General features: G+C 41.1%; 1 protein-coding gene across 4 annotated transcripts; it reads right to left on the bottom strand.

Annotated features, from left to right (window-relative positions):
- Positions 1-2,682: 2,682 nt before the first annotated feature.
- Prss23 (serine protease 23) lies at positions 2,683-12,394 on the bottom strand. 4 transcript variants are annotated; one of them, XM_071616583.1, is made up of 3 exons: positions 12,190-12,394; positions 7,773-7,976; positions 2,683-5,119 (listed from the first exon to the last, which is right to left on the bottom strand). In XM_071616583.1, exons 2-3 carry the CDS (start codon positions 7,787-7,789, stop codon positions 3,958-3,960), a joined length of 1,179 nt encoding a protein of 392 aa, XP_071472684.1. In that variant the 5' UTR covers positions 7,790-7,976; positions 12,190-12,394; the 3' UTR covers positions 2,683-3,957. The 4 variants fall into 4 exon arrangements, with proteins under 4 accessions (XP_071472684.1, XP_071472685.1, XP_027798573.1 ...); XM_071616584.1 differs by having other exon boundaries at positions 12,286-12,394; XM_027942772.2 differs by lacking the exon at positions 7,773-7,976.
- Positions 12,395-16,025: the final 3,631 nt, after the last annotated feature.

Genomic DNA, 16,025 nt, shown 5'->3' with positions numbered 1-16,025 from the left:
TTTTCTAGTTAAGGGTGCTCCACATTAAGAAGTTGCATCACCAGAGGTAAGAGATAAGGAAGTGAAATAGCTGGTGTCATGTGAGAAACAGCAACCCTGAGTTGAGAGCACAATCACAGTGAAGCAGGTAAAGATGTTTTCCCTCTTCTGGACTCTAACCCAGTTCACTGGAGGAGCTGGAGACCTGAAGAGCCAAGATCTTTAAATTAGATAGGAGGGTTTAGCTTTTAAATTAAACCACATGGAGATTTATTTGCCAAAAGAAACCAGGCAACTATGGACTCAGTCTGCCCAACTCCAAGGCCATGATCTTCCTATACCATACTCAACTATGTATGAGCATATATATATATATATATATATATGCTATACCAAATCTCAACCTCGTTTACTTTTGTACTGGAAGCTGGTTTATTTCCTCCTCTGGGGAAATATCAGTCAAAATGAGAGATGTTTTGCATCTCCTAGAAATGGCTCCATATTTACTACCTCTGTATTCTAGCTCTCATCAAGAGAAATTTTAAATGCCCTTCTCCCTTTGGAGGACCTCATATGCTGATCCACACACAGCAGGTAGGCAGCAGGAACCACAAGACAAGCCAAGAGCTGAGAGATCCAGGGAGCTGAGGTCCATTGTTGTTCTGGTTAGCAAACTGTCAGTCTACATTCTATACACTGCCTCAAAAGGATTTAAAAATCAAGGTGACAAAACATGCTTGCTTGTCCAGGACAAACCTGGTTTGTGCCTGCAGCCCCAATCTCATTATTATTTGTGTTCCCTTTTAGGCAGTCTCAAAAGAGTCCCATCCTGATGATAAATTAAATGTCTACCTTACCAAACACCCATAGAAATCAATTGATAGAGGTAACTTCAAGCTGTCCTTGAGTTGGTTCATGACAAGAATGAAGAAAAAGTTCAGATGAGAACAGTTGCAGAACCCTGACAAAGCAAGAAGGAAATACAGGCCAGTGGAGGGACTCTTACTAATCCACAGTGAGCAAGTACTGAGAGCAGCTGTCAGAATTCCCTTGGACACCAAGGCAGTTGTCATTTACTCTTTGATTTTCAGAATATAGACCTGAAAGCTGTTATTTCAGGTCAGGCTTAGTCATCCTCAAGTTCTAAGTTAAAGACCTTCTGTAAGGGTTGTTAGAGAAAGATGGCTACCTTAAATAAGTGACCAGGTGTCTTGGGCACTTCCCCTCCCTGGGAGCAGGTAGCTAAACTCCACAAGAAGGAATTGGGAGAAGGTGTCAGCATTCTAATCTCTTTGTGAGCCAAAAAATGTAACAAAAGAATTGTGTGTGACTCTACACTCATTGGTACATATTTACCCGTTCAGTGATTCCATGTAAAAAAGGAGTCCCACATTCTGACACAACCTTCTGATTCTCAGTTACAAATGATTTTCAAGTTCATCCTTTTCCATTTTATGTGTGAACATTTCTAAATCCTGGTTCAGGGTCTAGTTCAGCTCCATATCTGATGTCACTCAGGATGTCACACTTTCTGCATCTTTACTTCCACACAAACGCTGTTGTAGCAACTCCTAAAACTTAGAAGTCTAGACTGCTTGTAGGCATTGCATGAGAGAACGAGGTTTCTGTCACTAAAGATGCTTATTAAAATACAGATTTAGAAATACAAATAGGACTCTTTACTACAGAACTTTCCAGAGCTTTTAATGTGGAAACAGGGGTTCATGTGAATCCAATAATGAGTTAGTATTGAGAGGCATCTTCCTTTTACTTTATGACAATACCCTTTTTATTTCTGGTAGAAAGTCTGGAGGGACAAACATTTAAGGGTCACACTTTGGGAATCATTGTTCTACTGGCCTTGCTAGGAATATGTGGTTGCAGTGTATACAACTAACACATGTAAAGTACCAGTTATATTAATATCATGAGTACTTTTTTTCCTTTAAATTAGTTTAATACCATGCTTTCTTTTATTGTCACTGAAAAGACGGAAATGTCAAATTTTACAATTTTCTGTTCCAGTTCTATAAGTTATGCTGTATGTAGCATATCCTTTAGTAAATTACATTCACTTGCAAACTGATATTATTTTGAATTTGAATGCCTCCAAATCCAAAATATTATTGTCTACCTTTGTAAGAAATCAAGATATCAAAGAGCTTTACAAAAGGAGCATCTATAAAAAAAATCTTTTTTTTCTCACCAAGCAAAAGCAAAGCAAACAAAAACCCCAAAATACCAGACACAGAAATGGAGACCTCTCTCCTTCCTCAGGCGTGAGATTCTTGTTAGGTTCCAAAGCAAATTGTACTGGAACTCAGAAGATTGCTGGCGGCCCTGCATCTCCTTGCTATGCATAGTATTTCTTATGTGACTTGAAGAAAGTGTGTGGTGTACACGTTTTGAGTGCCTTGGATTACCCCTTCAAAAAGCTCTATTGCCACAAACCACCAGGAGGTTTAAGTCACCAGTGCTGTTTCCATGTCCTCGCTGCCATGATGCAGGTTGATATTAGTAGGGTGCGGGCAAAGTAAACATCTGCCTCGTATTCCAATTGCTTTTTTCTCCATTGATATACTTAGAAAGAAGCTCTTAGGCCAATGACCAAAAAATTAAAATAGAATAAATCAAACTCCTTTCTTTAGATACTACAATTATTGTATTTGTAAAACATTTATTGGAGTGCATGATTCTGAGACATTTTATATTCTCTCAATTTTCATTTTTATTATTGTCCCTGACTACACAAGCCTCCAGTCCAGAACATTCCACCAACAGGGATCCTTTTAAAGCCAGGGGAAGAAAAAGTCACACTGGTTTTTCTTAGAGCAAATGACAAGTATTTTTACTATAAAGTAATTACAACAAGACAGAAAAGTTTCCAGATTGAACAAGTACACAACTCTCCAAAAGCACATTGAAAACTATGCAGAAATAAATTTTGATTAGGCTATGTGACTGTGCCAGGCTTCAAACAAGTGGTTATTCTGTTGTGACATCTGCCGAGCAATGCATCCATTGTTCTCTGGAATTTAATTCATTTTAAATTACTCCATCCAAATGATAAAACATGAGACATGCTACACTCCAGGGGCAAAATGCTATGATTGTTTTTATTCCGACCACAACTGTGAGTAGAGAGGCAATACAGCCTGCTCTAATTAGACCCTGATTATAGTCTTTGCAAAACAACTAGCTCTAGAAATGTGAGTGAAATCTGCTAAGTGATCATTGGATAAACGAGCTTGACTACAAAACTGGCAGAACCATAAGCAAAGACTTCCCACAAAGTAGAGTGACAGTCTTTGGAAGAGAAACCATTTTCAAAACTAAAAGTAGCTTGGGGTGCCAGTTTATTGTTAGATGTAGTTGAACATGTATATTAACAGAGCCAATAAATTATTTATTTTACTGTTCAAGGACTAACATGAGAATGCCTCCAAATCCAAAATATTATAACTGCCTAAGAAGTATTGTGAAATTCCTAAGAGTTATATGTGATGGACATACTACCATCTGGAAGCTTTAATAATCAAGAATTTTTAAAATATAAAGATATAAATCTCCGAAGAAAATACATACACACACAAGAATTCATATCTCCTATATGCCACATATTTAATATAAACCTTTGAAACAAGTTCAGATGAAATAAAAGCCAATGTTCTAAAAAAAAAAGTGAATGATTAACTTAATTGTCAAATATTTCCTATTGCCCCAAACATCAGTATTGATTTTTACTTCTATGCAAAAGTATGCTTTCAAACTTCTTAAGTGATATGATACACAAACCAGTTTTCAAATAATAAAGCCAGTCATCCTGCAATTTTAAGAAATTAGGTAAAGGATGTTACATGACACATTACACACACACAGACACATGTGTATGTGCATGCGTGAGCCAATGATAAAATTTGGCCTCTCCTACAATGAGTACATGAAAACTATTAAGTGCTGCCAGGAGGGAGCACTGTATCACCCCTCCCTACAGTCCAGGTAGTTTCCTTTAATCCAGTAGCAAATCTGAGCATATTTGAGAGGGGTGATTCTAACAGCCACATTAAAATCCTGTGGAGAACCATTCATGTCCACCCACTGGTGCCCTGAAAAGATGCCAATAATTTTTCTCTCCCACTTTTGCTGCTGTCTCTTCCACATCCTCACATAGACCCCTGATCCACTGGCCCCAGGCTGAGCGTCACACTGCTGGTAAAGCAGGTCATAGGTCTCATCTTTGACATCACAGAAGCGGTACACCAAATTGCCAGGTCGATCATTGTCATAACCAGAGAAGTGAATTCTTCCCCCTGGCAGCTGTTTAGCAGGAGGGCTCACCCCAATCTTCATGAACTTTCTCTTGTGGGGTTTTTTGAGTTCCAAGAGGGCGTAGTCATAATCCATGCCAATGTCATTGGCATTGCCTTTGATCCAACCCTTGGGCACATGGGTGCGTTTTACCCGGATCCACTGAAATTTCATCTTCTCAGGCAAGGCTGAGCTGGAGCTGTTGGCCCCTCGACCGCCATCTTTAAACTTGGGCTTCAGGAAGCCCACTCGAAGTTTCTGCGTTCCTTTCACATAGGTTTTCCCATCATGTATGCAGTGGGCAGCTGTGAGGACATGTTTCTCTGCTACCAGAGTGCCAGTGCAGCCTGTAGATAACTTCACTGATGTTGAGAAAGGGTAGTTAAGTAGGAAGTCCTTCCCAAAAATGCTGAACCTGCTGTCATAGCCATAAATCTGCCGCTTCCTCCGAGACTTTCCTGAAGACTCAGAGTCTTGGTGTTGAGCTCCACCTCTGCCATTGCTGAGGATGTAAATGCCCACCTGAGTCTCTGTGCGGCTGCCATTGGAATAGAGTGTCTCATAAGACAGGTATTGTTTGGCCTCTTCATATGTGGGCAGAGGTGTTCCCTTGTGACACTGGGGTCCACATGAGGAGGACACTTCCAATTTGGCTTCAGCCCCAAAGTCTGGCTTGGCTAAGTTGAGGGTAGACTGGGGCAAGACTACAGGGAGGCGGTAAGCAGGCCAAGTGGGTTTCCAGAAGGCACCATAGGGACTCACCTGCCCAACAACACAGAGCAGGAGGAGAAGGAAGAGAAGCCCTGGAATCTCCGCCATGCTGAGCACAATTCTGTAGAAATGAAGAAGACAAGTAGGTCAGGAAAGTAAGGGCTGAACATTCATTTATTGCAGACTGACAAAGCTTGCAGCATACCTGTCATTATTTCTAAGTCTGTGAACTTAGGAATCAGGGTGTGGAAAGGAATCCTTGGATAACAGTCTTACTTACAATGCAAGGACTTGACCTTGGTAATATTACAGTGGCTATGTATTCCAAATAAGATTGGGTGGTCATTCCCTCTGATTTAAGATGTCCCTTTGATGGTACATTGCAGGGCGGCATGCCTATAGTCATTAGTCCCAGATGAATGGCTGACCAGCCTCAATTTCCATGTGATTCTTAGTTTTCTTTGTATTTGATTCTAAACACTGTCCTGTCCTACCATCCTGGTTCTCTCCCTTTCTGTCCTTCTACCTGTTTATTCTCATTTATAATAAGCAACTGGAAATTTTTCAGGAACACTTGCTCATGTAGAGGATAAATCTAAACTGTATAACTTACTGAGTGACCAAGGCATCAAGGAGGGAGAGTTCCACAGTGTTACTTATTAGGAATTCTATTGCTTCTAAATGATGGGTACATTTGAAAGATGGTATGAGAAGTTGGTTTTTTTTGTTGTTGTTGTTGTTGTTTTTTTTGCTTTGAACTTAGAATATTTACTACTACATGTTTAGTTCCTGAGAAACCAGGTCATTAACAAACAAAATATTCCCTTTTCCTTTGGATTATGTTGTACACTAACAGGATCTATGTCAAATATCTAAAGCTCTAATATTGCATGAAGTATATCTTATGACTGCTACTCCTGGTTATTTTTTTCAGGTGTTTGTGTTTGCATTCATAGCTAGAGTAAATGCCTTGCACTTGGGCTTATGCTAGCACCCAGCAATGATTTATTGAGTGAATGCTTGTGTTAATGGAAAATCAAAGGAATGGTGTGGTTCAGAAAATAATTTTTTTGAATGATGCATGCTGACTTCTAATGACAGAGATGTATATAGATGATGTGATTACTCAGACTAAGGGCATAAAGTCAGACGTGAGAATAAGAGAGGCATGCCAGGGTAGGGGATGCTTGAGATGGACACTGAAGTTGAAAAGAAGTTTGATAATGTAAGACTTGGAACACAGTCTGGGCAAGAGCACCAAAATATGTAACACTGAGTCATTTCAGCAATTATACTTAGCTCAGCAAGGGTGGAGAAGAGGAGGTGGTAATGGCAGCAGACAAGAGATGGATGAGAAAAGTTGTGTGTACTAAACAAAACAGTTTGGATTTTATCATGGAAAGGTATGTTTAAAGACCCAGAATTAGTAATCCCCCAAGAAAAATGACAGCAAAAAAGAAGATTGGAAGTACTTTCATAAATGCTTAAGCATAAATTGGCTCTGACTGGCTCTGAATCTTCTGGTTGGGCTGACTCAGCAAGTAGGGTAATTCATTCAAAATAAAGCATCCAAGAATAGGAGAAAAAAGTCTCAAGTTGCTAGTGGATCACAGCAAGAACAGGAATAAATGACTCCCTTATTCTCACCCTCTTCCTCTTTGAGGGTACAGAGTTATGGCAGCTTTGGGTGCCTTGTGCTTGCTTTTACATAAAAACTGGAAAATCCCATTGACCCAATCTAGTCCAGCTGAGCTTGCCAATCCACATTCCCAATATTCACATGCTGTATTTCTAAAATATGTGTGTGCTCCACCCACCTCTGGGATCTTTTTTCTTGCCTCTATCTCTTGAATTCCATTTCTGTCAGGGAAAATAGGGATGGGAAAGGAAAGGAATGAAGTCCTGAAAAGGCAAATTCTTTGGGATCTCCTAATTCCCTGAAACACTGCTGGAAGGGTCTCTAGACCCTTTTGTGAGGAGAAATGAATTTAATTATTTTTTAAGTTCTTGAAATCATGGGATGCACACACACACACACACGTGTATGTTTGCTGGGGTACTAGGGAGGGTATGCTGATACCATCCTGAGTCCTCCTCCCAGAGGGGAACTTGGCAATGGGGATAGGTGTACTAATGACAACCCTTTGGGAAATCTGTGGGACAGATCAGCCTCTGTGTCTGATTATTCCCACCCATTTACTGGTTAAGGACCCAGCTCTCAGGCTCATCTGGGCTTGAAGAGCCCTTCCTCTATGTAAGTTGCTGCTAGGTGACTAAATGCCCCACTTACACGGGAATCCCTGCCAAGTGTGACATGTACTAAAAGGAATCATGCATAGTGTCTTGGGCCCCAACACACCATCCCCTCCTCCCTTTGACTAATGTGGAGAATGTTAGTTCTGCTAACATGGAGCAGTTACACCAAGGTTTACTTCAGCTTATCTTAAGAAAGGAAACACTGCATCCAGAGGTCCAAGCTGCCAAGTGTTCCTGTTTCTTTTCTTTTTTTTTTAATATTTTTTAGTTGTAGATGAACACAATATCTTTATTTATTTATTTTTATGTGGTGTTGAGGATCAAATCCAGTGCCTCACACATGCAAGGCAAGCACTCTACTACTGCGCTACAGCCCCAACCCCAGTGTTCCTATTTTTAAAAAATATGACTCTTGGGGGAGAGAGCAGGAGAGGAGATAGCATTACACTGTGTATTATCATAAGTTGTACATAACATTTCAATGTGCATAAAGAACATGACAGTTATAATATGCTCACACTATCATCTGGAGCATGGATCTTCAAATCCCAAATGTGAAATTTGTATTTAATTGGATCCTGGGAGTATGAAACTTGAATCATGGACTGCACCAACACCCACTGTTCCAGTGCATCTGTCTGGAGCTTTATCCATTTATCAAAAAATTGAAGAAGTCTGTTGGATAGGGTGTCAGGAAGAGAATGGCAGGAAAAAGTCTGAAACTAATAGAAACACACTTTAAAAATCCATCCAGAAACCTTAACTGATGAATTATTCCTTCTCTCAGGCAAAATTAACTCTAATTTCAATTTTCCAAGTACTTTGCCTGTACAGTAAATCCCTGTTTATTTAAAAAATACTTTCAAAGACCTTAAAGCATGCCCCATTTCACAAGTGCCACCATGGCATATTTTTTTCTTTGTCTGTGTTTCAAAAAGAAACAATATTTTTAGGAACCAGTTCATGAGAGATACAGAGTATAGAGCAGTAAAACAGTCTTTTCTTGGGGGTGTGAGCTCTGGGAAGTTAGCTAGGCCCTCTCCCTAACCTCATTCCAGCCCCTCAATATAGAGGATCAAGTTTATTCTTTGGCAAAATGTTAGATGACTATGTGCCAAGAACTTTTGGGATCATTTACAAATCACAGAATGTTATTAGAGAATGCTAAACAGTCTACTGTATGATAGAATATTACAGATTCAGAGTCCTTACAACTTAAATTCTGGTCATTTAGCCAGGAGTGAAGGAGAAGTAAGCTATCTATGGAAACAAAGACCACTAAACCAACAGAGCAGGGATAAACTTGAACCTCTCGGAATCAACTTTTCAGATACTTCAAAAGCACTAGCATCTGTTAGTTTGAAATATTGCTTATAAGTTTTCTATATTATTACTGAATTATACTTATTTGTGATAAGATCTTGTTCTGACAGCCTTCTGTCTTCCTTAAAGTTATGAAAGTTTTGTTTTAAAACTTCAATTCAGATTTAGAAACTCATGCAGACTTCTGGAAACTAATGCAAATCAAATTATTCTGAATTTATTAGGTTTTTAAATGCCTGATCAGAAATTGAAAAACAGAGCTGTGTGTGCTCAAGTCTTCAAGTAGGTTTAAATTGATACTCTGTATTAAAGTTACAAGGTTTCTAAGTTGCTTATTTCTTTAAAAAATGCTTAAGTAGGGTGGTTTAGAAACTGTCCTGAATATCACCTTAAACAAATGCTTCTTTACCTGGTCTTCATAGGTCCATGATTCTCTAGTTTTTAAGTTTCCAGGATCAAAAATATTCAGGTTAAAGACAATGTTGTTTATAAACAGTGTCTGCACTGTCATTTACTGCTCAGGGATGTTTACTCTTGAATTACCAAGGCTGGAGGTGTAGGGGAAAAGGAAAAGGGAAATTTATCTTGTTCTCTCTTACCTAATTGGGAGATAAGATTGCCCTGGTCATCTACCAAAGAAACAAGGGACTCCAGCAGAGGTTGGCTTTCAAGAAGGGAGTGGAACTAAGTGGCTGGGCGTGTGAGGGGAACATCCCTATTGTCCATTATGGGGCAGAGTGGGAAGGAATTTTTTTCTGAGTCATAAAAACCCTACCCTGGCTCATTCCCATTAACAACACAGCCAATGGTAACTGTGGTCCTTTAAAATCAGGTGGATAGCTTTGCAATAATTTCTCAACTCATTTGATAATAGTAATTTCCCCAGAGACAATATTTCCATTTTTATAAACTCTAGGTAAGTCTGTGTAAGTCCACTGAAATTTGTTTAAAATAGACACCCCAGGATTTAAACAGATGCAATAAAAACATTCCTATCCCCATAACTGGAAAGGTAACAAATGGATTACAAAACTTTACATTCTCTTCCATGTCTACAAATGGATCAACCTTGTCTTTGTAGTGTTGTCTGGAAAACTCATACCTTAAAAAAGAAATGAAGATTTCTGAATCTTATTCTCATTATATCTATATCTGGATTAAGAAAATTTAGGTCCACAACAGTCCATTTTTAAGAATAAGTCTTTCTTATACACATAAATTATCTTTTAAAGTTCCCAACTATTTTTGTGTATCACTTCACCTAAATGGCAAAGCAAAAAGGAAAATTAAGGTAAGCAAATACTGTTTTTCACTGTGCTTAGTAATACAGAAACAATATTCCTTTCCCAACTCTGGGTATCTGACTCACAAGGGGGTTACACATTCCATGCTCAGTCATACAACATGAGCAACTGTCTCCCTCTCCAGAGTCTCAAAGTGTTTATACTTTAGGAGTATGTTGCCATTCATGAGTCCATTAATTGTATGGTAGAGGGACTCTGCACATTATTAAATGTGCAAGCAACAGTCTCTTTGGAGAATGGCACTGTGACTGCCATCTCCTTCTGCACTTTAGTCTTCAAAACTGCAACAACAGAGGTCTCCTCAAGGGGGCCAGCGTTTGTGAGAATGATTTAACTCCTATTGCAAACAAGTGCTGCGAGGGAGGGAAAACCGGATCCTTGGGTCATCATTGTCTGTTGTACAACATCTGAATTCCGGTGATGCCCTATAAATGACTTAAAGAAACAGTAGGAAAGTGTGAAAGATGCTAATTTGGGATACCATTCAGAGGGATGACTTCCATGGAACTAGGGCTAGGAATACTGAACAGTGAAACCATGATAATTCCTAAAGCAAATGCTTAGACAACAAAGTTCTGTGAATACTCTGTAACCAGCCTTGCTCTCATTTTCCTGAATCATAGACCCTTTTAAAGGAAAACACACCTAATCACATAATGTTTTAAGAATTATGGTCTCATAAAGGGAAATTACAAGTCCAGCAACTCTAAACACAATTTTTGTGATTGAACCAAATTTAACTTCTCTATCAGATTTTAGGCAAAATGAACTACCCTAGCGATCCCGGTACAAACCTGGCAGCAGAACAAAAAACAGAGTGCATAAAACTGTCAATGGTGAGGCCATGAGAAACAAATTCCCCAGAGTCGGTGAGAGTTATGCATGAATAAAGCCTGGTTCATTAAAGGATCTCTGAGAGAGATGTACAGGCGAACCTGAGACTATTAAAGACTGCAGACTGGGGCTAACAATGTTCTCAGACACACTAATGGGCCTTTGGCACTTACGCTACAGGCAGAAAAGGCACCTACATTCACCATCTACCTGAATAGTTGTCAGTATTACAAAAACAAGATCCATATTAGTTACCTCGGAAAAATGCTTCCTTCCTAGTTCAGGCACAGGAAGCATGACAAGTTATCTCTTGACTTTATTTAGATGGGAAAAAGACAAGTAAAGGATGTATTCATATGTAGATGGTTTGCATATGATCACACTTTCAGAAATCCATGTAGTGGCTTCTGTGGCATTTTCTAAGTTCCTTCTTCACATTCAACCTCCAATCACCCTCCTAAAAGACTTCTTGAAAGACTTCTTGTTTTAAATGCTCTCCTGCTCAAGTAGGATCTTGAAACAATGTGCAACAAATATCCTGATACTAATTTGCCTTAGGGATTTTGGCCACAACAGACTTCAACTATAAACTCAACTCTTTCCACAGGGCCATGTGGAGACAATTCTAGCATTGGCCTCTCTGTTCCTAAGGAGCAATCAAGGAGCCCTCAGTTACAGGAGCTCAGAGAAGCAAACCCAATTTAATCCTGATCCCGAATAACCTGGAGCTTTCCACTAGCTACAGACTGTTTCTGAATTCTCCTGGGTGTAACCCAATGGGCAATAAAAAGGGATTTTTATCAGCTGAATTCTCATGAGACCACTTGAAAACAAACACAATTTGTATCCTGGAGGGGAATGATGGTGTTGTTTGATCTCTTTCTCCTTTTAAAAGTTTTTTTAAAGCTCTAAAAAAATCCATTTATTTAAAAGTTAACAACTTGTGATGAATGCCTAAAGGCAGAAGAAGAAATACTTGCTTCAAACTGTTGATAGTTCAAACAGCAGTTTCTAGGTTTAGCACCCTGCAGGAAGCACAGGGCCATCAGGGCAGCCAACAGAGAAAGGAGCCTATTCCCTAACCTATGTTTGCTGATCTTTTTTCTTGCTTGCTAAGGTGTGTTCACAATCACGTGTCTAGTGTTAAAAATTAATGCTCCGAACGTGATGGAATCACATACAGTAAAAGCAAAACTCATGGAAAACAAGTGGCAGTGGTGGCGGTGCTGCCATCGCCCCGACAGGAGGTGAGTTTGTCAGAGCCTGCTTCACCTCAACTCCCAGCCAGGACCCTGCACCCAAGATCGTTTCAATACCTTCTTTCCCCCACTTGCTTCATAAGTGACACTACGTGAATCCAAACGTTCTGCAGCTCCTGGGTTTTCCTGGAACTCCTTCAGGACCGTGTCCTAGCGCTCGAGCCCGCGCAGCGGCCCGAACGAGGTCCCCGATGCCCCCAGCAGCCCATACTTACCCCACCTTGCGCGCACCCGGCCCTTTGTCCCGCTCCTCCAGGCTTCTAGGTCCCCCGGCGCCCGGGCGCACGACCCCAGCCCGCGCCCTCACTCACCCGTGCGGAGCAGCCCGCCAGGGCCGCGGCTCTCAGAGCCGCTCAGACAGGTGTGGGCGCGGAGAGGGCGCGCGCGGCTCCCATGCTTGCCCCGCGTCGCGACCGAGTGTTAGCGAGCCGGAGAACAGCGCCGGCAGCGGGCGGTTCCGCCCCCCGCGCCTCTCGAGGCCCGCCCGCCCCGCCTTCGGCCTCGGGGAAGCCGCGCTGCAGCAGCCCGCCCCACCGCACGGCCGCGCCCCCCTCCCGGCGTCGCCCGTCCCCGGCCAGGGCAGGAATGCTCCTCCGAGTCTGATTGTTGCCCAGCGGCCCAGCGCAGGTGGGCCCCCGCGCAGCAGCACTGACCAGTCCGGGCTTCTCGGCGCCAGCTAGCGCCGGCTCTGGCCAGGACCGTGCGCCTTCACCCTTTGAACTACGGGCACCCCGGGCTGGGGCTCAGCCTTCTGAAGTTGTTCGTGGCCCTGAGTCCGCTGCCAGCTCTTAAAGACAAGGTGTTCCCCAAGGGAGCTCCCCTCTTACCTGGAACTAAAAATAGTTATACACATGGTGCATGGGGTGTCCCTAGGCAAATTTGAATTGGCTCAAAACCTATGCGCTCACCACCCACATACATTTTGAGCGCTTTAAAGTGATGACTGAATTCCTTTCCGCTTTACCCAGTGTCTCAAGTGTCTACAAAGAACAGAAACTTGCATTCCAGTTCGCAGGACCACCAATGCCTTGCATCCCCTGCAACACCCACTTAGTTCAGTGCGTGTGTCCGGAGCACAGCAGGGACTAGGCAATTTCTGAATTGCTCACTGGCTGGTGAGCCCCCGACACTATCCCCTCTCCCCAGCTGGCTACTTTGGGCGGGGCACCAGGGTACCAGTTGGTGGAATCGCACAGTGGGCCTGCTTTCCTGAGTCAGGCCAAGGAGTCCACAGCTGGGGAGAGCAGAGGGTTCCTCGGGCTTTTCCTTGCCACAGGCGACCTTAAATGGTGACCTCCATTTAAGGAACAAATGCTGGAGCCTTGCTATTCACCTCCTGTGCTTCAGCTTCACATACAGCCCTTTGTGGCTTAGAGAGTACAGAGATTACTGCTAACTTACAATAAGGGCTGGAGGTTTGGAGAGGTTTAATGACTTGCTCTAAGTCACACAGCTATTGAATGATACGACAAAAATTTGCACCGAGGCCACATTTCTTTCTATCAAGCCACTTAGCTTTCCTTTTTCCTGTCAAAGCCTGCTCTCAGAATGGGAGGGCCTAACATACTATTGGACAACAAGGGGTTATTGACATACCTGATGTGTTTGTGTTTGCAATTGATTTTAAATAAGAAAGCCTGGAACACATTATTGTGTGGTGTTTCTCAAGTATAAGAGAAATCAATATTATCCACCATTTTAAGGACAAATTTTTCTTAGATTTCTCTAGTCTTCGCTTAAATTTTCTTCTAAAACCATTCCTATACCATATAGACGTAAAAAGATATAAACTTATTTCAGCTTTTGAACAACTTGAGAATAAAACCAAAACAAACCACAGGCTGGTGATCTGTTAAAAACAATAAAACCAAAATCAAATATAAAAATTATCTTCCAGAACTATAAAATTAAATTGGTACAGATTCTTTGACTACTTTCAGTGTCATGGGGGTACCAATGCTTAGATGTGAGCATCTTTGAGTTCTCTGTGTGTCTAACACTCTCATGATCTGTGAGGTACACTCCCTTCCACATCTATTTTGATCACCCTATATCATTATAATATCTGACTTTTACTTGACCTAATACATCTTTTAGGGATTCTCTTTATGTCCCTCCCTTCTTATTAGCATATTTCTTTTCACATAATAATAAGTGGTAACTCCTGGGGCCAAAGAAGAGCACATAATCTGAAATCCAGATATAGTACTTAATATGAGATGGCCATCCCAATGATCCAGAATGTGCTTATATTCACTTTTTATCATAAAAATGAAAAAATAAATTAGGAATCTTCAAGGGTCTTTAGCTCCTAATTGGAAAACACCATGAAAAGTCAAGTATCTTATTTAATAGAGGATCTGGTGGTAGAGTCAGAAGGAAGGGAAAAAAGGAATGAATTCTCAACTATGCTCAAGTTTTGTTAGATTTATCCCAATAAATATTTATTAAGCACCTATTATGTGCCAATATTGTGGCAAGCATAAAATGAAAGAGATGATCACAGGTACACACTATAACTGCACAGTTGAGGGTATCCCAGTATACCCACTGTGTATCTGGGTACCATTTCAGTGTCTGCCATTTACTAGCTGTGTGGTTTTGCTAAGCCTTTCTGTGACTTGATTTCTTCCTCTATAAAATCACTACTACTTCATGGATCTTTTTTAAAAGAATTGAACAAATTAATACATATGATGTGCTTAGAACAATTTCATTCAGTAAGGCCCTAATAAATATAGCTGCTGTTACATGTGTCATGCAAAAGGAACATGCCTTAGCTCTGCTTTTGAGCAGGCTTCTCTAGCACCACCTCAACCCACTTGGACTTTCATTGCTTACTTTTCCTAGCAGTTGTAGTGTCTCCAGGAGGAGTCAGGGAGGACAGGATGATTATTTTCATCATTTGGAGAGAAAAACTAAGGCATAGAAAGGCCCCAGAGCAAATGACTTCCTCAGCCAGTTGCAGGGGTATGCTAACAACTGGATTTCTAGCTGCAGATGACTCATGATTAGGGAGGGGAGGGGGCCCGTTAGGCTTGGAAAAGGCCTATCCACTGTTGTTGCTCCCTGGAACTGTCAATAGAAAAAGGAGGGGGTATTACCTGGTTTTGAATGCCATATAGTCAACAACTGTGACAGGTTTGTAGAGCATTTTGACCTTTGAGAGAAATATTCTGTGTAAAACGCAGGTGTCCTCATGCTAAGCCTAGAAATCTGCTTTTCTTTTTGTATTTGTTCCATCTCTTCCATCAACCCCCAGAAAAGAACAAACCAAAACATTCACTGTTTCTCAAGAAATCAGAAATCACTCTTCTCAGAAATCATCTAAACTTGTAAATCTCAAATATGTTTTATGTACTTGGCAACTGAATGGTTAAAAATGCAAGGAAAGGCCCACACATTCACTGACTCCCCCACTCTGCATAAGGTTTCTGGGGCTCTGGGGGAGAGCAAGCAAATATCCCTTACCTCAAGGACTATTATGCTATGGACATTATACAAAATCCAACAAGAATGGGAAGTTGTACTCCATGTATGTATGTCAAGATACAGGTTAGATCAGGGTATGGACATGAGCTGCAAAATATGGAAGAGAGAATTATTAATTCCCACTCTGACAGGTGCTGAAGCATCCTTGAGGCAATAGGAGTTGAGCTGGTGCTTAAAGAATGAAGATCAGGGCAGTGTTTTGATACATATCACCTTACTGTGTTAGCAAAACCACCTTGTAACATAGATAAAAAGAAAAATTTTCACTGTATAGGAAGACTGATGTATAAGTTAAGGGAGCAGAACTAGGACTAAATTGTAATAATTATAGCTTTGTTTACTGAATGCACACACTATGCCAGGTACCATGGAATATATCTTATTGCATGGAATGGTCAAGATAAACAGAAAAAGAGGGAAGGGTTAGTCTATTTTGTGATGTTGTAAAAGAACACCTCAGACTAACTAATTTATAATGAACAGAAATTTATTTGGCTCACAGTTCTGGAGGCTGGGAAGTTCAAGATTGAGGGGGCCATATTTGGTGAGGGCCTTCTTA

The sequence above is a fragment of the Marmota flaviventris genome, chromosome 9 (assembly GCF_047511675.1).
Source record: "Marmota flaviventris isolate mMarFla1 chromosome 9, mMarFla1.hap1, whole genome shotgun sequence".
Taxonomy (NCBI): Eukaryota; Metazoa; Chordata; class Mammalia; order Rodentia; family Sciuridae; genus Marmota; species Marmota flaviventris.
This window is presented reverse-complemented; position numbering and strand designations above follow the sequence as displayed.